Source organism: Microtus pennsylvanicus, chromosome 10 (assembly GCF_037038515.1).
Source record: "Microtus pennsylvanicus isolate mMicPen1 chromosome 10, mMicPen1.hap1, whole genome shotgun sequence".
NCBI classification, from domain to species: domain Eukaryota; kingdom Metazoa; phylum Chordata; class Mammalia; order Rodentia; family Cricetidae; genus Microtus; species Microtus pennsylvanicus.
Window position 1 is genome coordinate 4922574 of NC_134588.1, and position 23596 is coordinate 4946169.

At 42.7% G+C, this 23596-nt stretch overlaps 1 protein-coding gene across 1 annotated transcript; it reads right to left on the reverse strand.

Annotated features, from left to right (window-relative positions):
- Window positions 1-23110, reverse strand: Serpinb5 (serpin family B member 5). Its single transcript, XM_075987391.1, has 7 exons — window positions 23003-23110; window positions 14401-14575; window positions 12326-12463; window positions 9657-9774; window positions 7376-7518; window positions 2966-3133; window positions 1-1721 (listed from the first exon to the last, which is right to left on the reverse strand). Exons 2-7 carry the CDS (start codon window positions 14566-14568, stop codon window positions 1329-1331), a joined length of 1128 nt encoding a protein of 375 aa, XP_075843506.1. The 5' UTR covers window positions 14569-14575; window positions 23003-23110; the 3' UTR covers window positions 1-1328.
- Window positions 23111-23596: the final 486 nt, after the last annotated feature.

Genomic DNA, 23596 nt, shown 5'->3' on the forward strand with positions numbered 1-23596 from the left:
CACAATTCAATAATACTTTATTGTCAATAGCACAGAAAAAAAGTCACCACTGAACCTTCAGAAGAAAAAAATTATTTACAATAAACGGCAATGAATTGGAAAAGGAGAGGCATATAAGAAAAACCACAGCAAATATTTCCTTCTGGGGGTGAGTTAAAACATTAGGTTGGGTTGCAACATAACTAATTTATCAGAACCATTAATAAACTATGTGTGTAGATTACAAACTGTTATCCAACAGCCAGATTTTAAAAAAAAGAAACATATTCCAACACATGATGAGTACTTAAATAGTTTTGCTTGTGTTTTCTGGAGGTTTGGGATCCCTTCCTTTTCCCACTACCACATTAGACAAAAAAAAGAAAGTTCCTTAAACAGCCACAAACTCTCTTATCATCAAGAGAATCCCCCTGGAGATCTTAAGACACTGGTGTTGGAGGTGTGAAGAACCTTGTGATCTGGCTAGAAGCCCTGCCAGCAGTCATACCACCCAAATGACCAGATGGGGCAACTAGGAGAAACAAAAGCCAATTTTTATAAAAGCTAAGGTTCCCCCTAGGGTCTTACTCTTCAGCTAAAATGGGCCCAGAACTTTATCCAATACTCCAAAGATCTAGAATGCTCTGCAAAGTGTTTCCATGAGCTGACAACTTATTCACTTTTCAGAAATATTGATCATTTGTGAACTATCCTTATGTACTTGTTTTGTGTGAATAACCTATGCTTTTTAGCAAAAATATTAAAGTATTAATATTCCAGACCCTATTTTTGGAGTTCCATAATATATAGTATTTACAACATGCCATCTTTCTAAAATCTCCCATTAAGATCCTGAAAAAACTTTCTCAGGGTTTAATATGAAGACTTCCAGAACCACAGCATAGTGACAGGGTACTCTCGTGGGCCCCATACTCTAGAGTTCCCAAGGCTTTAAAATGGTGGAAATGTATGGAACATTCTTCATCTCAGTGAAGAAAGGCAAAGTTCTGAGGATAATGTCCTCCACGTCATCCTTACAGGAATTTCTTTGTGGAAGACTACATTTTTGTGAGTGGTTCTAGATCTTTGACAAATGAAAAACACACATTCTTTGCTAAGGTGATTCCCTTTCATTACAAACATGTGCCATTTTCTTTGACAAAGAAAAATAAGGAGGAATTGGAAAAGAAGTGTCTGTTAGTATGAAGGCTACACATGACAAGTACCAGCTGCTTCCTGATTCCGCAAAATTAACAATTTATTGTATAGAAAGTGATTGTCTGCATACAAAGTTTACAGAGATCTGCAACTCCAGACAAGTTACCTGAGACTTAGCGGGACCCTGCCACTTAAGGAGAACAGAATTTGCCAAAGAAAATGATGTTTCGTGTTTTGTTGTGTCTAATGATATAGATAAATGGGTGGTCAGCATTGAATTCATCCTTGTGCTGTAAGATTCGGGATCCTGGCACCTCAATGGACTCGCCACCATCTTCGGTTATTTCTAGGCATACCCTGTGAATCACATTTGATAGGGTCACTCCCTTGGTCTCTGACATGCCAGAGAAATCAGATGTGTTTTCATCGAAGAGACTTTTCAGACCCAGCCTTTCCAGACTAGCCTTGGGATCAATCATCTTTTCCACCTTAAACTTTGGGAGAGAGAGTTTGACTTTGGCGTTGGCCATGGTGCTGGGGTTGGTCCACTGCAACAGTGTGTCTGGGTTGAGCTGCTTTTCAATCTGAAGGACAAAATAGGAAAGAATTTTATTTACTTCTGATTGGAAAGAAAGATAAAGGAAGGAAGATCTACCTTGATTAAAAACAGAAAGTATTACTGTACGACCAGCTTTAAACAATCTAAATCAACTTTGGCTTGGAGATGGCCCAGCAAGTTCCTCATATAGGATCCACCAGCCACCCAGACGTCTCCTCCCCACCCTACAGGAAGGCTCTCTTTTGCTTAAATTATAGAGCAGTTTTGTTTGTTTTTTTATTGCAGAAACAGACACATAGATTATGATGTTACATACAACACAGTAAAATGAATATAAAATTAGAAGTTTTTGTATAGATCCGCTGACTATTTATTATACTTTCTTTACAAAAGAGTTTGCATTATTTATGATCTAGGCATACCACCAAAGTTAATTAAAAGCTATTCCTTTTCTCTTTATGATGGGAACTCAGACTAGCTCTGATCTGCTCCTTAGATTGCAGGTGATGAATACAACCATTTCAACTGGTTGAAAAGATAGATATGCAATGAAGCATAAAATAAGTTAGTCATAAAATTCTTCATGGAACAAATGAAGTCAAATGGCTCCTTGCCCTTCCCACAAGTGCCACTGAGAATGACAGTTCCCTGCTACTAGTGTTACTCTCCTGGTGCAGATAACAGCCAAGGGCATGGCAAAGTCACAAGCTGGTGTGCATGCATTTTCAATAGGGAAGGAGTAATTTAGTCTTCTATTAGTATCCAACAGCTACTTCTCATTAATATTCTCACTTTCACTTGGTACAAATTAATAGGACCAAAAAAATCACTATAATTAACTAGTTTTGCAACTAGTGAGCTAAGGGGCTTATTGATCTGTCCATTTACCACATGAAGTACAGGCCAAGAGCTCTTTTTCCTCTTGAACTCAAACTCTTTATCTTCATGTCATTGACTGATCATGTGGCCATTAGCTACTCGCTTCTGTGACTTCCTCCTTCCTCATTAATAAACAAGAACATGATAATGGCTTCTACTTCGTAGGAATGTTATACAAATTAAATGAGAAAATTATTGAAAGACTTTAGTAGAAACCTTGGCCCATAGATGACAAACAATTGTTGGCTGTTTTCACTTTAAAGAAGAAAAGAACCAGACTGGACCTCAAACCCCTTGAAGATGACTGGGCTAGGATGTGTGGGGAGGGCCGTGCCTGCTCCTCCCTCCTCTCACTTGTTCTCCTGTCTAAGTGCCCAGATGCCTCCTGACCTTTTCTAGGCCTGTGGACTCATCCTCCACATCCTTGGGTAGCACAATGAGCATACTGAGATGCTTATTCTGGAAGGGAAGTTCTATGATCTTAGCGTTGATCTCATCAATGTTGCCCAAACAGAACGTGGCCTCTAGATTCATCATTTGTACTGTTTTGGTGTCTGTCTGTTAGAAGAGAAAGTTTTAAAAGGGTTAATGTTCAATTTATAAAAAAATACATATATATGCATATAAACATATCTATACAAACATAGACAGATTTACATGATGGAGATAGAAATAGAGACAGGAATGATAATAGAGATAGAAATATACCAACTTCTCTTATGCTTTTGGATCACTGTAGCTTAAGCACAGACAAGGGAATCCACACTGCTTGCATGCTTGCATCCTGTGATGACTTTATGACTTCATTTGAAAGTTATTCATGTACTTTACTATCCCATGTGCTCCACATGATAAAAAACTATATTATATTTACACACATAAAAAGGAAAATAGCACAATTTTACTTACATCAAAATACAAGGAATTAATATGAATACGGGAGCAGGCACCTGTAACCCAGCACTCTGTAGGCAGAGGCAGAAGAACCAGGAATTGAAGGCAAGCCTGAGCTACATCGGAAATTCAAAGCCAGTTTGAGCTACATAGAAATACCTTGTCTCAGAATCACACGGACTGAAGATATCGCTCAGGACTTTAGCATTTGCCTACCATGTGCAAAGCTGTGGGTTCAATACCCTAGCAATGTGCGTGCGTGTGTGCACACGCGTGAGCACACACATACACACACACACACACAAAGATAGAGGAAAAAGGAGAAAGAAAAATGTATAAAATTATTTTCAAACTTTTTCTAATATGTATATGAAAAAAAAATTCCTTAGTTAGATTTGGGTTCAACCCCCAAGATAATTCATTAAATAAATGGAAGTATTACAAAATCTGGGGAAAACAATCTAAACCCCAAACCACTTCTTGTCTCAAGCTTTTAAGTACATAACTTGTAGATGTGTACAGAATTTCTCAGAATAAACATCACATTAAGCTCTTACTATAACTTCACCAGTATAGTCTAGCCCTTAAAGGAAACATCAAGGTACATTAGAAACAGTTTAATACCATCACTCAAAACACTCAGTGATTTACAAATGTGGTTAAAAGGACTCAGGAGAGAAGTAATAGGACCTGTATTCAAAAGCAGTGTGCTACCCCATGCAGACAGAGTCAAGTCTAACCGCATGTTGGCAGATACTGAACTACCATGACATCACCCCTAGAACTGCTCAGGGGCTAGGTTTCCAGGCTCTGGTGTCACCAGGCTTTACGACTTCATAGCAAGAAAGAAGGGAGAACACACATTCTCTCTCTCCATTTAGAAACATGCTTTAGCCATTTCACAAATATAAAACCACAGATCCTAATAAGATCAAAGCCCAAGTCCCAGTTCCACCCACTGGCATTCCATGAGTGACCCCAGGGAATCCACAAGAGACCCCCTGAGCCACATGCTCTAGGGCCCATTGCTGACCATCAACCAAATGAGCCATGTCACCCTAACATGACTGGTAGTGGGGTGACCCCACACCCCTGTGAGGGCAGAGGCTGTAAAGTATATGCCGCTCCAGCTCTCAATGGCAGACAGCCTCAAGCATGCCCAGAGCCATGCCAAAGCCTATGTGTGAACTTGCAATGTCTGAGGTGTCTAAAGAGTAACCGCTGTCACCAACACACGTCTGGTGGACAGCCAGCCCTGTACCTAGCAGTCAGTTAAGTCCACTGCAGTCAAAGAACTCAGGAGAGAAAGTGTGAGAAGAATCCCCTGCCCCCTCCTCAACCAGCACCCTGGGAGACTCTGGATCCATAGGAGCAGCTTCTCCCTCCCCAGCACCCTGGGAGACTCTGGGTTCCTCAGGGGCACTAACAGTACTTCTCCCTCCCTAAGAACTATGTGATCACGGACTGTTGTGTTTTATCTGACACTAATTTAGAGCTGAGGATGTGGGTCAGTATGTCAAATGCTTACCTATCATGCACAGAGCTCTGGTTTGAATCCCTGGCAATACATGTACCCACTGTGGAGGTGAGTGGCTCTAATCCTGGCATTGGAGAGGTAGACAGGAGAGTCAGAGGCCAGAGTCAACTGTGGAGGTGAGTGGCTCTAATCCTGGCATCGGAGAGGTAGAGACAGGAGAGTCAGAGGCCAGAGTCAACTGTGGAGGTGAGTGGCTCTAATCCTGGCATCGGAGAGGTAGACAGGAGAGTCAGAGGCCAGAGTCAACTGTGGAGGTGAGTGGCTCTAATCCTGGCATCGGAGAGGTAGAGACAGGAGAGTCAGAGGCCAGAGTCAACTGTGGAGGTGAGTGGCTCTAATCCTGGCATTGGAGAGGTAGAGACAGGAGAGTCAGAAGGCCAGAGTCAACTGTGGAGGTGAGTGGCTCTAATCCTGGCATCGGAGAGGTAGACAGGAGAGTCAGAAGGCCAGAGTCAACTGTGGAGGTGAGTGGCTCTAATCCTGGCATTGGAGAGGTAGAGACAGGAGAGTCAGAGGCCAGAGTCAACTGTGGAGGTGAGTGGCTATAATCCTGGCATCGGAGAGGTAGACAGGAGAGTCAGAAGGCCAGAGTCATTTGAGGATATGTTATATGCTGGAATCTAGTCTGGGTTACATAAGACTGTCTCAAAATTTGGGGTGCTGGTCTTTGAAAATTGATTGATTATTCATCCAAAAGTTTGCAGAGTGCTTAATGTAAGAAACTGTAAACACCGAGGTGAGAAAGGCACCGTCCTTACCCTTATAAAGTTCAGCCACTAACTGAGCAAATAGGAAAGCAAATTTGTCTTAAGAAAAAAATATTTGATGTGAGAGGGATACCCCTCTCACATAAACTCCATGAGGGAACGGGGCAATTACAGAAGCCACTCTAGCTAACCCAGGCCAAGTTGGTATGTGAAAAGGATTTTCTCCTTGATTCTAGCATTAAGAACCTGAGAACCAGACAGGGCTCAGGGGAAAACCTACTACTATTATTCTGCTGAAGGAACATGGCAATAAAATGACTCCTAACAACACCCGGCTATACACATAGCTAAGAGCAGCAGCATCAGAGAACTTTCTTCTTTCAGTAGATGGTAACTAACAAAAAAAAAAAAAAATCCACACTGGACTGTGTGCACAGGGTGAGGGACTTCACAGAGCCCAATTCTAAAAGGAATGTATGTATCTGACTCCTCCCTCAAGGCTCAGAGATCTATGTAGAAGAGGAGGCAGGAAGACTATAAAAGGCAGAGGTGGTGGATGACATCAAGGAATCAGCATTTCTCAAACACAGCAGGACTGATACACGCATGAATTTACGAAGGCTGGGACAGCATGCACAAGACCTGTGACAGTTGGAGCTAGATGGAATCCCTGCACTGAGAAGAGGAAGTAGACACCAAGTCCCACCCTAACCAAAAAGTTCTTTGCCATGGATACCTGCTGGGAAAGGGGAACTCCATTTTCTCCAATGGAGTGTCCCTGGGTTTGTTTATCACCCACACTCTAGGGAAGGCCCATGCTCAAGAGCAGTCGACCAGCACAGACACTACATGGCATTATAGTACATGCACACATGTGGAAGTTAGAACAACAGACGAAAGTTGTCTCTCTTTTTATACCATGTGGATTTGAGGAACCGAACACAAGCCATGAGGGTTGGAAGTAAGTTCCTTTATCTGCTGAGGCATTTTGCTGGCCCAAATATTCATACAAGTCACATTCCTCATACAAAACCAAATCACACACAAATCTCTGAGGTTCCCCAGGATCTTTCAAGATTTTTCTAGTCTTGATTCTTTGGTTTAATATATTTTAAAATGGTCCTTTGTTTACAGATATTAGTTTTTATGCATCCACCTCAATAGCATAAATGATACTGCCCCCCAAAAAATGAGCTTCTAATCCTTTTTGTAATGACTCCTGGGAATAGATGAGTCATGCTATGCTTTGTTCTTCATAATCAACCAGGGCCTCAAAGCATATTATAAATGCTCTAGGCTGGGCTGGGGAGTGGAAGGCTGGGCTGGATGGGAGGAATGGGGTTGGGGCTGCGCTGGGGCTGGGCTGGGGATGGGCTCTACCAAAAGGGGAAAGGAGGAAGGGGTAAGAGATGAATATTAAACCGTGGTTTTTATCACCAGATATGTAAGAAAATGAGATAAAAGTGAGGTGACTGAGTCAGGAGCACAATTCCTAACTGGTCTAACTTTCCTGATAACCCAAAGGCCTCTAACGTGGTTTCTTTGCTTCCTTCCCTTCCTTCCCTCCTTGATTTCAGGAAGTTTTCACATCCACGCTGAGTCCCTGAGCCCTGCTCTGCTGCCACGATTTGAAACCCATTTCCTGCTTCATGCTGTGCATACCTTGTTGACTCTGAACGGACATTCTTTTGTTTCTGATTCAGAAAATTTTTTCATCCACTTTCCAACAAAGTAGGCGGCATTAACCATGAGGATTTTGGTCTGGTCGCTTATACTGTTCTCCGACAAAATGTTCTCAAAATGGCCTGCAAATTATTGTAGAAACCACACATCACGGTTATTCATCGAAGTAGCCTGCTACTGCATGCTTGTTCACTGACTGGATGCCCATCACTCCTTAGCATCACACCTGGAAGGACTGGTAGCCAAGGCTGTCCACTTGAGGTCATCTTTTCTGCCCTCCTCCCCTTCCAGACCAGACATCTCAGAGAGATCTAGGACTGGAAATAAGCCCTTTCTGACTCAGCTTGTACTCCTGCGCTGACTGAGTAGACACCCGCTTTTCACCAGGCCATGTCCACACCTCCACGTATATCACCTCACTGTTTTCCATTTACAGTTGAGGAACCTGAGGTTCAGAAGGGGTCAAGGGCTGCTCTACTGTGCTCAGCTAAGGCTACATCTTCACTCTACGATTCTATGCTCCTTTCCCCAGCTCACTCCTTGGAGGCAGCTGATGGACTGGAGATCAGTTGTAACACTCACAAGTGCAATCACGTCATAATTACCTCAGGCCTTAAGTCCTCCACAGCCCACAGAGCACAACCACGAAACCCCCTTAAGAAAAACACTGCTCTGGTTTGAATGGCACCTGGCATTTTTGCAAAGCACTGTCACTTCCCTAATTTTCATGCTGTGGTCATGCCCAGTGTCCATTTTAAGGAACCGTGCACAGGGTCAGTGTTCTGCCAGCACTGCCTTAAGATGCTAACTAATGAGTGTATAACATACAGCCTGCATTTTCTTTCATGCTCTAGGCCCTTCAACCTGAGTCCAGTCCTGCCGATGCCACCTATGTCGGCTACGTGATGACTTTATTAAAGAAATCCAAAGAGCTAATAAAAATCCAGGTGCCAGCTGACACCTTGCTTCTGTCTCCAAATTCAGAATTCCCCCTAAGTCCCACCATCTCCAGTCAGAAACTGTAAATTTATTGAGATGCCAGGATAGAAAGCTTAGACAGTTTATAAACAAAGCTGCAACAGCGATTTTAAGCCAAAGCTTCTTTCTGCTTATAATGTTCAAAATTGTATTAAACCTGGTGCTGTTTACATCAGCTTTTCCTTCCCATGTAAGGCTAAAGAGATTTTATTTCAGTAACATATATGTGTGTATGCAATATATATATCAACATGCATATATGTTTATGACTACCATATAGTGTATATACACACCATCTATTTGGAGGCCTCACAGCAATCACGTGTGAATTTTATTAAGATATGCCACATTTGACTGTTCTGTAAATTGCAGCTCCATATCTAAACGTGTTGACCATCTATATGTGGTACCTGGATTCGAATCTGGCTTCTAAATGACTCCAGAGTTCCTGTTCTTCCCATGTTGTTAGAGGTGGACATCATTCATGAGGCAGCACTCAAATGGGATGCCATGCTGGTCTCTGACAGTTCTCAAAAGTTCTCACCCCAGCAGCTATCCCTCGGCAGCCGTCAGTGACCGCCAGTCCTTCAAAATTACTTTCTACCTCCCAACAGGCCCCCCTCAACAAACAAATCTCTAGGAAAGGAGAAACAGTCACTGACTGCAATCCAAACCATCTGAGTTCCGATTCTTCCTTGGCAAGTGAGACAACTGACAGGAACTTTTAATGGGGGCGGTGAAGTCAATCCAGAAAGAGGGCTGAAAGGAAGCAGGAATGGACTTGAATGCGGGCAGCCTGAGAACGTGTGAGATTAAGGACAAACTTCCACTCTGGTTGCTAGGTTTGCTTTGTTCTAGATTTGCATTTGCCTAAGACTTTTTGGATTTTTTTTTCATTTTTGGTAAAGTTGTAAAAATTTTTAGTTGGAAGTAGATTCAAGGATTATCTTCCCAATTCAAGACTTTAAAACCTGACTTTGTGACTTGCCAAAAGCCATAGTATAAAGCTGGGCCCCTACCAAGGCATGTGGCAGCTTGTCAGAGAGCAAAGCAAAGCACGCTAAAGAAAAAAAGGCATATAATTTGCCAAGTTATGAGCTGATACAAGAAATGCCAGAAACTGGAGTTGTTGACATGACTTGATGGGCAAAGAACTTAGCTTGCGCACTAAAATTACCCGAAGAAGCTTCCAGATGTTTAATACTTTTAGGCTTGAAGCAAGCATTGTTAATCAGGGAGACCTCTTTGCTCAGCTGTTTACAGAACATTAAAGGGTACTTGCCATCTGTGAGCTCCTTAACAGAGCTGTTAATTTGACCTTTCGTTTCTTCCAGTTTATCTTTGAAGTCGACAGTTTCCAATTCTTTTGCATATGGCCTTTTTGTAGAACTGATAAATTCCTGAAAAACATCCAATTCACAGAATCACAAAGCTCTTAGCATCTGTAGGTGGAGCTAATGCTAAGAAATGAATTCCTTAAATATCTATTACTATGCATATATTTTCAAAAATTGGTCACACCATATGAAGCCTCATGTAGAAATAAGTATTTTCTTTGTATTAGATGTTTTATGTATTCAGTTATAAGACATAACAATTATTAAATTATCAATTGATTATCAGGTCTGTCAAAAACAAAAGAAACACTATATTAAATATGTATAGTTAAAGTATAAATCTCAATATTTCAAAAATATTTACTTATATTATTACATACATAGTAAAAATATGCAGTTGTGATTTTAAACTAATATATGCCTCAGACACTTAAGGTTTGAACTTTTAGTTCTCAATTTCTGGTGCTATTTTGAGACTTCCTATAAACTTTGAGAAATACAGCCTAACTGGAAAAAAAAAGGTCACTGAGGTCCTTGGAGATAATATTCTCACTGTCACTTCCTGTCACTCTCTACTCCCTGTTCCTTCATGATGTGAGCAGCTGTCTTCCGATACCTGCTCCTACTGACATTTCTGCCCAAACAGCCATGGACTTTGGAAACTTAGAGCCAAAATAATTTTTTCTTCCATTAATTTGCCTCTAGAAAGTATTTTATTACTGCAACAAGAACAAATAATGAATACAACATATATATATATATATATATATATATATGATGTATGTCAAAAATAAGAATCAGAAATGAAAACAATGAGCAAAAACCCTTATCTCCACTAAAATAAATGAATATTCTTTAGAGTCCTGACACTCAAAATATGGTCCAAAGATCAGAAGTCAAGCATCACCTAAGAGCTTGTTAGAATGAGCTCTCCGGCCCCTTGACTGACTAAGACTACGCATTTTAGCATGATTTCCATGAGTTGCACATTGAAATGTGAAGTATGGGACTGTGGAGAACATAGTGCTGTGTCTAACTCTAATTCTTGTTTAAAATGCAAATCCTAGCCACACTGATCTTGATACAAGAGATAGGAGGCCATGAACATAGGCTTTCAACAAATACTTGAAAGGTTTAAATTCAGGGGCCACTCCTCAGGGTACCAGCTGGTAAATTTGCAGGTATTTCGTGGTAGGAGAATCAATGAAAAACAGAGAAAAAGGAAGAGACGGGGAAAGGAGAAAAGAAGGGGAGGGAGGGAGGGGAAGGGAAGAAATAGAGGGAAGAAAAGGAAAGGAAAGAGAAGGGCAAGGAGAAAGAAAAAGGGAGAAAATGTCAAGGAAAAGGAGGGGATAGAAAGGGAAAAGAGAAAAGAAAAGAAATGAAGGAAAGGATGGGGAGAAAGGAAGGGAAGAGAAGAAAAGAAAAGTTTTGTAGAAATGATTCTAAATACAGAAGGGAAGTCCAAGCAAGCTAACAGAGTTGGATGCCGTGTCACTCTGTTCTTGGATTCCTTCAGAGTAACAACAGTCTCACCCAACTAACTTAGCTCCACTTAGCTAAAAGTCAACCGTGGAGTGGTGGGAGCAGCCAGCACTCCTAAGAACATCAAAAGACTGCAAGTGAAGAGCCCCCACTGTCATTGCCAATGACAAGTCTTTAAACATCACTTGGGGAGTTTTTAACATGCTCCCATACTCAGATGAAATGCACATCTCAATTTTCTTTCATTTCCCAGGCGACAGCTGGAATAAAAATAGTTGTGCATATGTGTCTTCGTGCCATAAGGGTAAACTCACAACAATATCTAATAACTTATTTCTCAACTGTCTCTCACAAAAGCAAGCATGGAATGCAGAACGCTGCCATGCCATAGTGGGACATTTGGCTTGGCAATCTAGAAGCTTGAAATTGTGACCAGAGAAACAAAAGCTAAGTCAGTTCTACATTACCAGAGAAGGGAAAGTCCTATAATCGAGAATGTTAGTTATGAGTTAGAATAGAGATCTTAAAAATATTGCGCTACACTCTAGGATCTAACAGGAGGGGATCACAGTGTTCTTCATATGACTGCTTCAAGAAATGCCTTGGCTTAAATGGCTACGGCAGCTTTGTACAACGTCTTTCTGAGTGGCCTAGGAAAATAGTACGGGCTCACATCTGATGACAACGAGTCATTTATGTTGGTTATTTTCTACTGATTCTAAATGCTATCTGGACAAATTTAAAAAAAGAGTTGGGGAGTTTAAGACAACCTCAAGCAGTGTGTGCCCTCACTGTTTAAGGAGAGAGTTTCTTGCAAGTCATTTTGAGTCCTTATGAAGATCTGTTTACTAGATAGTTGGTCCTTCCATGATCCCTTCTTTCCAAAGGAACTGAGGGTGGGGAAGGATTGGTTAAAGTTCATAGGAAAAGGGGACAAGGTTCTCTGTATTCCAAGCCAGAAGTGACTGCTGTTTCATCCCGCATCATCTGCAGTAAGGTCGCTTTCGTTTTCTAAGCTTTAAACCATAGCTGGCCTATGAAAGGAGGTGTCCTGGAACAAGCTGTGGGCCCACAAAGTGACATGCCTTTCCTGGGATGGAGCACAACCAAGCTGTGAAAAACCACTTACTGTAGAAGGGTTCAGAGATTTGTCTATGTAAAGTCGCTTGATTAGCTTCAAAGAGTAAAAGGAACTGAGCTTATTTACATCCGAAGTGACTGTTTGAAACCCAAAGGGTACATCTTTGACGTTCTCAAAATGAAGAACCTGTTTAAAAGAAAAAAAAAAAGAGCATTCCATTATCAAAAAATAAAATAAAACAAAACATTGTTCTGGGAGTTGAGGAGATAAAGTGTTTGCACTGCAAGAATGAGGACCTGAACCAGATCCCAAGATCCCACGTTCTAAGAGAGAGAGAGAAACAGAGACAGAGAGACAGAGACAGAGATGGAGAGACAGAAAGAATGAAAGAGAAGAGAAAGGTAGGAAGGGAGGGAGGAAGGAAGAAGGAAGGAATCCGGGCATCAGTAGCTCCTCAGTAAGGTATGAGGCATAAAGAGCACCTCCCTGGCTCTCTGTCTGTGTCCGGCTCAGGTCTTGTGGTGCAGATAACCATAGCTGCTGGGAGCTGATGGGTGCTGTGACCCTGTCAGGCCCAGGAGTTTGCATCTCACAGCACTTCCCCACATCCTCCATGCCCTACGTTCTTACTGCCTCCGCTTCCACATTTCACAAGCCTTCGTGTTGTGAGGGAAAGAGAGGTCAAAAAAGATGGCCCATTGTGGCTGAGTGCTCATTCTCTTATTTCAGAACTTAGACCAGTTATGCATGTCAGTGTTGACTGCTGCCCATGGCAAAAAGGGGGCTTCTCCAGAACTCAGAAAATGCACAGCCACTGGCACATTTCCCGTGCCTCGGGGGATGACCTCTCACCTCTACACATATAGGCAGCACCAATTGGACTAAGCAGGTTGGCAGGGGGAAAAAGGCATGAAGCTTGGAAAAAGCCATGTTGGGGGGTTGAAGGGAGTTAGAAAAGTTAAATGAGGATGAACATTATCATTTCATTGTGTGTGTGTGTGTGTGTGTGTGTGTGTGTGTGTGTGTGTGTGTGTGCGTGCGTGTATTCCCAAGAATTAAGAAAAAATAATATTTAAAAAGACCAGAAGTTTTGGTAAAACCAGATATGTCACATGCACTGAAATACTTTTCCTTTGGTCGAGGAATGGACAGGCCCCATAGCCCTTCTGGAAAAAGGAATGAAAAGTAAAAAGTGGAGGCTGGGTTGGAGCATTTGGAGAGGAGTTCATAGCAGCTCTCCCTAGGACTCAAGTAGCTGCCTCTGCCTCTCTTGGTCTCTCATCCTAACCTGGGCAACATTTATGAGTCATGATTTTATGGATACTTGTGATTTTAAATACCGATGAGCTTGTGAAAAGAAAGGGTTTTTTTTAACCTTACATCAATCTACATAAAAAAATAATAGAATGGGATTGGAATTACTGTACTGTCTAAGAGATTGTGAGGCCTCAAAACAGCAATCAAGAAAATCAACTCATTTAAGAACTTTACCAAGCTAATCAAGCACAGCCCCAAAGAAACTCTGAAACATCTATATAATTACGTATATATTTACATGGGAAAATTTGCTTTAGTCCATGCCTCTCAAATGAGATAACCAAACCCCCAGTGTTCTAAAACATATGTGCATGCCATTTATTTTATCTATCCCAACTTGGAGATGGATAATTTAAAATGTTACTTCTGAAATTGGAAATACTCTAGAGTAGAATGTGATTGAGCTCATATCTTAATATTAAGTTCTAAATAAATTGTCTGTTGAGAGCAGTTCTTGTTCTCTGAATGTAGGGCAGGGGGCAGGGGACAGATTTTTCCCATTTACCAAGAGTGTGTGCAGTGGAGTATTAACAAGTCATGGACTGATCTTCAGAAATGTCAGGTGAGGGATGTCATGTGACTTGCTGACAGTCACTGGGAAATGGAACATCTGTCAGACCCCCATATTCTACATCCTAACCTGCTACCCGTTCTAAATATAGATCATGCTACCCATAAGTGAAGTTCACATTTAGAAGAGACTAAGGGAGCCTTGGAGATGTCTACATGTCTTTTATCTTAGGCCCTGACTATGAATTCTAGTAACTATCCCCATTCAAAATCAAAACAAGGTTTGGGTGGCTTACCTGTTCAATTTCATTTGCTGTGTCACCTTTGGCACCTACTTGAGCAAGTGACAGGGAAGTAGAGAGACATATTGGAGAGAAGAGAATGTTTCCCGTGGGCTCCTTTTCACATAGCTGTTTGAACAAGTCAACAGCGAAAGCAGAATTTGCCAGTCTCAGGGAGTCCATCGTGGGCCTGGAACCAAGCACAAAACTTAATTTCCAACATAAAATGTGTTCTCAGCTACATCCTGCCAACAGCAGTAAGAAATCTACTTCAGTGAAGCAATGATCTAGGGCAGGAGACAAGAAGAAACTTTCGGTAAATTCCCAAAGAACGGCAGACATGAAGAAACTCGGGGCAAATGTCTGGAGGTGCATGATGTCTTCTGTGTGTGCTGTTCTCACTGTGGCCAGCATCTGATGCCCAGCCCTGGTGCCACTTCCTCAGCAAGCAGTCAGAGCAACTGATGCCATTAGAAAAACTCAGTCCGCTTATTTCAGTTACTTTTTTGGTTAAATTAGACAAAATATCTATTTGTATATCAAAAAGTAATTGTAACAGTTTTATGATGTTCTATTTAATAAGTGTATAATTTTGTTCTCAAAAATACACTAGATTCCTAAATTTTTTCTTTTTGGTTTTTCAAGGCAGTGCTTCTCTGTGTAGCTTTGGAGATTGTCCTGGAACTCGCTCAGTAGACTAGGATGACCTCAAACACACAGAGATCTGCCTGACTCTGCCTCCCAATGCTGGGATTAAAGGCGTACACCACCACTGCCCAGCAAATTCCTAATTCTTAATATCTATGAATTTAGCTTTGTTTGGAAGGAGGGTCTCTGCAGTTTAAATTAGTTAAAATGAGGTCATACTGGAGTCAGGTGGAGGCTAATCCAATGTGACAAGTGTCTTTCTGAGAATAGGAAAGAAAATATAGATACGGAGACACAGAAATGAAAGATAACCTGTATACATACAGGGAGAGCAAACTGCTACATAGCTTAGACAGGATGTGTATGCTGAGGTCAGAGAGACAGTTTTAGTTCCCAGGGTCAAAGGCTTCCTTAGCCAGGACCCATAAATGTCTTAGAGTCAAGTACAAGGACAGAATCACAATTTTCATCTTAGACCTAAACAGATTACAGATGCAAAGACAAGAGAATAAATCAAAAAGTGGATTCCGGGTTCAAATAGATCATAATATTCCTGAGAATCTGAAAATCACAGTTATTAGCAAAAGAAAGCCAAAGTTGAGCCCACTGGTGACCACCAGTCACATTCCCTGACCTCCTGACCTCCCCCACTGGTGACCACCAACCACCCTCTGCCCCCCTCTTCTCACTCGCTCGCGCGCGCGCGCGCGCGCACACACACACACACACACACACACACACACACACACACACACCCTGCACTGGTGACCACCAGCCATTCTCCCTGACATTGCCCTTCTGCTTATGCCTATGGTAAGTATAGCAAGAGCAGACAGACTTGTGTGCCTATTACAAATCTATCACAAGGCACCAAAAACTTGTGGTGAGCGTTTATGCGTTTTTAAAAAGCCATTAGTCCTGTTCCTGCTCTCGGGTGGGACCATGACATCGTCACCCTGCATAAAGGCTGACCAGTGTGAAGTGAACGGAAATCAGCAGAATCCCCTGCTGTGTGTCTGTGGAGGGCTTGGAGCCATCTGCCCACCACGGGGAGCATATGAGAGACTTGGAGAACAGAATTCAGGCTTCCTCTAGCAGCATGTTTAACCCTGACAATTCTGAGTTGAGCACAACCACAGCTTAACCTGAGTTGTGTGGGAAATGAGGAACTGTGTCCTCACCAAACAAAGAAACCTAAAGTCAGATCCCCGCAAACTGTTCAATACTTCCTCCAGGAAGCATGTCAGAGTGTAAGGAGACATTCACTCTGCCGTTCCTTAGTTCCAGCATGCTGAGATCCATTCAGCCTAAATAACTGTGTGCATAGACTCACTCAACTTTCAATGAGTCTAGTTACAATATTAATACAAGTGCTGTATTACAGTGTGAGGCTTGGATCCAGGTTGTGGTTGGAAGCTATAAATGCATGCACACTTGACACATGGCATGGCTCCCATCAGCACAGAGAACCTTCCTCTGCATGGTGGGCTTTGAAGTCCAAACCCACATGTCTGCCTGACAACTGGCTCCTTGTTCAGAAAATCCTCCTTGGCTGTGAAGAAAGGGAGCAGTCTCTACAGCGCCACCATCCGATGCAGCCCAAAGGTATCAGTGCAAGGTCTGCATATGTATGGAGAGCGTTGTAGTGGTGTGATGGTTCATCTTCACTGTGAACTAGTGTAATTTAGAGCCCCATGGAAGCAAATCTCTGCACATGCCTGTGAGGTAGTCTCCAGGGTAATTACGATAAAGGACCACTCTAACCACGGGTGGCATTATTCTAGGGGCCAGGGTCCCAGACTGAATGGGAAACAGAAAGCAAGCTGGGCACAAGCGTCAGTCATGCTGTTTCCTGACTGTGGATTCACAGTGCGACTAGTCCCCCACTCGTCCCACCCCTGTCCCCTCCCTGTCACGAGGGACTGTGTCTTCTGCAACTGACAGACAAAGGAAGCACACCCTGCCTTCAGCTGTTCGCCTCACATATGTTGTCACAGCGAAAAGAAAAGTGGCACACCGCCACCAGTTAGGAAATCAAATAATTATCTAATGAAAATCACACCAGTGGCTGTGCAATTGGTCCTGAGTGACCTGAGAAACAATGCAAAGCTGCTGTCCTCTGAGGGAGCTGGAGAGACGACAGAGTACACCAACTGGCGACTCCCTGTGTGGTAAGACTACGAATTTAAGCAAATCTCAGACATGTGGACAGTAACACCCAGAAAAAAGTGTGAAGTTCCTACATAGGTCGTTTTGCACACGCAAATTCTATTTTAAAACGTGTAAATTTCAAATCCAGATGAATAAGCCCCATACAATAAGTTTACATGACTAAAAATTTGCATTCGAAATGCTAAAACCATTTCAATTGTTTCCACCTTTTCATCGCCTCTGTACAGGATTGTCTTCTTCGATTTTCATGAAAATCCAAGAATCAGTCTTTTTAAAAATACTATTCAGGCTGGAGAGATGGCTCAGTCATTAAAGGTTGGGCTCACAACCCAAGTTTTTTTTTTTTTAAACTCAAGAACAATGGCAATGGGTTTTTGATCCTACTGCAAGTACTGGCTTTGTGGGAGCCTAGGCAGTTTGGATGCTCACCTTACTAGACCTGGATGGAGGTGGGTGGTCCTTGGACTTCCCACAGGGCAGGGAACCCTGATAGCTCTATGGGCTGACAAGGGAGGGGAACTTGATTAGGGGAGGGGGAGGGAAATGGGAGGCAGTGGCAGGGAAGAGACAGAAATCTTTAATAAATAAATAAACGGAAAAAAAAATTTAAAAAAACATTATTCTATTTGATTCTAACCCAGAAAAAAACCTTCACCTTTCATACCCACATTGGAGTAACTTTCATCTTGACAGGAGAAAGTCGGATGACTCCACAAGCAGTAACACAAATACAGTTTTCAAGAATTTATAGCCCTTTGGCTAAGGGTGAACCCCTACCTAGTGAAACAACACCAGCCTGGTCAGTCCTGAAAGCATAAGCATCCGAGCAGCACTGAGGACTATTCGGTAGGCTGTACTTAGATGTTTATGTGTTTATAAAAATACGGGACAATAATAATCACAGAAAAAGAGGTTGTGAATTTGAGGGGCTGGCAGGGGTGGGACAGAGGAGGAGAGGAAAACGGTGTGATTAGGTTTTATCTTAATTAGTTTTTTCAGTCGTTAAGGAAAATGAGAACTGAAAGTCAAGAGCCTTGTTTCTGCAGTTCTGTGGTGAGGTATTGTACAATCATAAACCTTTATCGTGAGATAAGATCTACCCTGGCCCCACCTCTTCATTTAGAGAACGAGTGAAGATGGAGAGATTCTCCCAGGCCTCCCACACAGGGAATGAGTTGTTACTAGGCCAATCCTAGAATTCATTCCTTCAGGATCCCAGCCCAGCTCCTCCCCACCACACCGCCTCACCTTCTTTCTTCATAATTGGGTTTTTGCTCACATTTAACTTTTTCTGAAGTTTCTCAAGTTCAAAAAATACTGTATTCTTAATGATCCCCTTCAAAGATACCAAGATTTCCTCTGTGTGTAGAAGGGATGTTGTTTTTGTTTGGGTCTTGTGGTTGTTTCTTCGGTTGCTTGATTTTCCTACTTGAGGGAATTCTGGCTCGTTTTGCATTTGATGTTTCAAGCTCTCTATGTTTTGATTATTTCATTCTATAAGCTGTAAGCACCTAACTCAAGCCAGGCAGAAGTAGGCATTAAGAATCCCAAGATGGGGGCTGGAAAGATGACTCAGTGGTTAAGAGCACTGGTTGCTCTTCTAGAGGACCAGGGTGGCTCACAACCATCTGTGATTCCAGTTCCAGAAGATCTAATGGCCTCTGTGGGCACTGCATTTATGTGGTACACAGGCATACATGCAGGCAAAACACATAAAATGAAAACAATTGAAAAAAAAAACAAAGGCATCCCAAGGTGCATACATCCTAGCTTCTGCCTCCACCAAGCATCAGATAGTGCCCAAGTGTGATGATAGCAAGTATCAGTTACCATGGGAACCCTGAGAAGCACCTCACCCCTAACGGAAATCTCAGAGACACTTCAGAGAAGCACTGACAACAAAGTGAGTCACCCTAAAAGGATAAGATGGACTTAATCAGACAAAAGGAGACCAGAGACAACTGAAGCAAATGAGCAGAATAACACTTAGCTGTAGGTGTGAGGATATAAGAAGGTTTAGAAAGCAGTAAGGATTTATGTAAAGCAGGGTTAGTAGATCCTTTTCTAAGGTCCATGACCTCACTGGTCCTAGAAGCTGGCTGGGTTTCCAGGACCAGGCATAGCTTCTCTCCTCTTGAGTGGGCCGTATGTCCAATTAGACAACTGTTGGTTGTCACTAGACGTGAGTGCCACCGACTGCACCTTTTGCACACCTTGCCATGGTGGTAATTGTCGCAGTTCATAGGTGTTACAGCTGGGTAGGGTTGTTTAACAGCTTCCCTCCCTTGGCAGCTTGCATAGTATTTCTGGAGCCATGGAAGCTAGACCGCAGGAAAGAGACTTTCAGGTCAGACCCAGCTAGAGTCTTCTGAGTCCTGTGTCTTAAGTGTGTAGTGCCTGCAGCAATAGGGATCCATTCTCAACCCTCCTAGGCAACAAAGGGCTATGCCAATTATCTATATTGTTCTGGAAATTGCTTGGCCTACACTGGCCAACCCTCTGAAAGGGTTCTTGTGTCTGGCACTGGACTTTTTGTCCTTTTTGTTAGTTTGTGGTTCTTATAGGGAGCATTGGCAGCCCAAGAGGTTTAACTTCCTTTAAAATAGAGAGATGATTCATAAACAGACAGAACGTAGGTGGTAGATAAATGATAGATAGATAGATAGATAGATAGATAGATAGATAGATAGATAGATTACCTTATATGCTCTGTATATAATTTTAAGTAAATAAAAAATAATATAATTCCTTGAGGCCTATCAAATAACCTTGGTATTATTTGTCCCTTGTCTCTCTTTTCTGTATTAATCTTCATCTTTCCTCCCTACTACAGCCTCCTCCTCATTATTCTCTCTCATCAAAAAAAAAAATCTTCTCTTAGAGCAAATGGAGGGTATACCACAGAAAACCACAACTGGATATAAGGTAGAGATCGACAGACTTAACCCAGCACCAACAGACATCTACAACACATCCATGACTCAGGGAACATTTTGGAAGAAGGGATGGAAAAATTTTAAGTTTCAAAATACCAGGAAATCTATTGTGAAACAGTCTTTCCTAGAAATGGCTGCATAAACAGGACCAGAACAATGGCAATATCAATGGATACATTTTCATGGAAGAGTGGAAAGTCTGAGGGCCCAACACCTAGACACAGAACTAGAAGCAACTCTGGATGGCTGGGAGAAGAACTCATCCTTCCCAGCGATGAGCCCCTTATTGACTGTTCAACGTTGAATGCTCAGCTTGTAACCATACGAGCAAAACAACAAAAACAGATTCAGCAGGCTCTATTTAAATATATCTGCACACACACACACACAACACACGTAAAGGGCTATAACACATACAATCAAAGAAATAGCGGCTATCACCTTGTTGAGGAAATGGGGAGAATTAAGGAGGAATAACTAGGAGGGGCTGCAGGGAGGCAAGGGAAGAGATATGATGTAATTCATTCTATTTCAATTAAAAACAAAATAAAATAAATGAATGGAGCCATATGCACTAGGATGAGAGAGGAGAACTCACTTCTCTGGACGAATAGTTTATGATGCCCCCTTTGCAAAGATTTCCCAAGGGTGTAAAGCATCCAAGCCAGTGATCTTCAAATGTGCTCATCTTGAAGCTGTCTGGAGAGATAAAGCTCCCTGCAGGAAGGAGATTATGCACCCGACTTTTCCTGAGACTGTCTTAGCATATGGCTGTTGTCCTGCATGCCCACAGTCAAATGATATAGGTCATCCTATCTATACACTGTCTTCCACGCTCATTTGATTCACACACATGTGTACATACACACGTGTACACACACATGTGGAGAGAGGGGGGGGCGGACTACGTGCATACTTTTTCTTCATTTCTTAATAACTAATTTTTTGCCAGGCCTGAGAGCTCATACTGTAATACCAAGAAGGCTGAGGCAGAAGGATTGCCATGGGTTGTGAGTTTATAAGAGTCTGTCCTACATAGTATATGCCATCTCGGGGGGTGGGGGGTGTACATAGGGAGATCCTGTCTAAAGAAGAAAATGCAGTTTTCCACACCAGAGTATTACAACTATCCTTTAGCCTGATTTGCCTCATTGCACAGACAGGAGAGTTGGTGAAGAACCTCTCTTAGGTATTATTTATCTACTCACCCATTGCTGAATTGAAGGCTGAACCTTATGCATACCAGGCAAATGCTCTACCACTGAGCTATGACCCCCGTCCATTTTTTTAATCTTTTAATTTAAAATACGGTTTTCCTACGTTACCCAGTCTGACCTTAAATTCCCTCTCACCCAAGTGGGCCTTTAATTTGGCCATTCTCCTGCCTCAGCCTCTCAGGAGGCTAGGATCACAGGCTTCTGCCACCAAGCCCATCCCTCTTGGAGCTTTGATATGACTGGTCCTTGGGCAATAATTTGACCTGAAGCATAAGAACAGAACACTGCCTCTATGGTTCACTTTCTGACTCGAGGAGGAGAAAACAGTACCAGATTAAGAAAAAGTATGAGACTCTCTAGCTTCCTTATGTGACGCCGCACTATGAGAACTGAATGAAGTGATTGGGTCAAAAAGTGCCTTCATGTCAGGAAAGTAGAGTGCAGGCCTAGGTAATGAGGACAATCTGTCATTTCCAACCTCGGAGGAGCCCGCCAATCTTAACTGCTGGCCCACTACATGGCTGCCAGACAATGCCAGACTAACCCTGCCACACCTGGATGACCCAACCTGCTGAGACTGCATGCTCCAAAGTCAAACCCAGAGCGACTGAAGCTCATCCTGAGGGCGTTAGGAGGCAGGGGTGCGAAGCTGCTGACTCACTTGCTAGAGTCCTGTTCTGCTAGGCTTTCTCCTCTCCACCCATCCGGGAGCTCATCAAGGCCTGCACTTACTTTAAGGTGACTGATGCTTGTAACACAATTTTGTTAAAGATTCTCTTGAGATGGAAAAGATAAAGGAAAGTTTTTACCAGAACTTATGTCATAAAACATGCCTGACTGTCAGTCTGAAGCCTTCTGCTGTGTGACTGTAGACATCACTTTACCGCTGAACCTTTCTTCAGCCTGAGTAGCTGAGCAAAAATTGGTCAAGGTCCCCGAGTTCTGAGATCCGGTTTTGGCAAATGAAATTGCCAAAATTGCATTAAATCAAGTTTTCAGTATGAAATGTTTGAACGAAACCATAAAACTTCTGTATTATTATCATTATTGTTACCCATGAGGAAGAGACAGCACATCTCAAAGTTCAGAAATTTATGTGAAAATACACGATTTTTTTTTCAAGTTTGCTGAATCTAATAGGACCGAGAGAGAATGATTCTGCCCAGAACACAGTTGTCAGACAAGGAACACTGATCTAACGTGTAAAATGACAAAGCAGTCTTCATTTCGACCCCACACGGCTCACTAGGAAGGTTGCCCCCAATTCTCTTCCTCTCAACTTTCTCTAGGCCTTAAATACCACACCCTGCATCACAAATCCGCCCTGTATTCCACGGTAGGTCTGGAAACAATCTCAGTCTCCCCAAAATCACTGCTGCTCCCCACACCATCATCACCCAAACTTCGTGTCCTTTGCTTTCTTCATATTCTGAGCATAGGTGGCTATGTGGAGTGGAGATGGTTCTCCCAGAGCCACGCACAAACAACGCCTTAGGAGCTGGGACTGCAACCCATCACACTGAAGGCCGGCTACCCTTGATGAAATCTGTTCACTTTCTTCACCGTTTGGAGTCAATCCCCTAACTATTTCATTACTTGTCCTGAAGAGGGAAGTCACCAGCCCTGTTGCCCCACTATGCTTACCTTGAGCAGCTGGTATCCTGGGAAATGCTTTGCAAGGGAAACAGGAGGAGGTAGGCTCTCAGTGGCAGTGAAAGCAGTGCTCTGGGGCCTGGGGAGCTGGCTCACCTGCGGCCACGCCCTCGCCTCCCACTCCGGCCACGCCCACAGCTCACTCTTACTCATAACTCTTGGCAGCCTGAACAAAATTGGAAGACGTGATTCAGGCCGAACTTGCTGTTGCAGTCTGCACAGCTTCAGATGGCCTGCGACAAGCTCGGGCAGGAAGAGTCTGTAGGTGGAGCCAGCCCTGAACTAAGTGAAAACCTGTAAGACAGAATAAAGGCAGGCCTACCTGCCGAGCCAGCAACAGAAGGTGAATGGAGGAAAGTAAGAATAGAATGGGTGGTGATAGAAAAAACTTCTACGAACTCCTAACTTGACCTCCATCTTTTCCACGTAGAGTGCCGCTGCTCGTTCTCAAAACATGCATAGCGTTGCAGACAAAACATGCAATATCAAATTGATTAGCAGAAATAGTTTGATAGAATTGCAAAGTAGCTGTGTCCCAGTAGAGGACACAGCCTTGCTCTGAAACGTTTGGGGGAAGCCTGATTT

Bases quoted from the DNA above. Each gene is read 5' to 3' on its own strand.
- Serpinb5 (XM_075987391.1), bottom strand. From the start codon at position 14,568: ATGGACTCCCTGAGACTGGCAAATTCTGCTTTCGCTGTTGACTTGTTC. The intron at 12,464-14,400 runs GTAAGCCACCCA...TCTTTTAAACAG, and splicing joins CAGCAAATGAAATTGAACAG to GTTCTTCATTTTGAGAACGT. The intron at 7,519-9,656 runs GCAAGTACCCTT...AATAATTTGCAG, and splicing joins TGTTAAGGAGCTCACAGATG to GCCATTTTGAGAACATTTTG.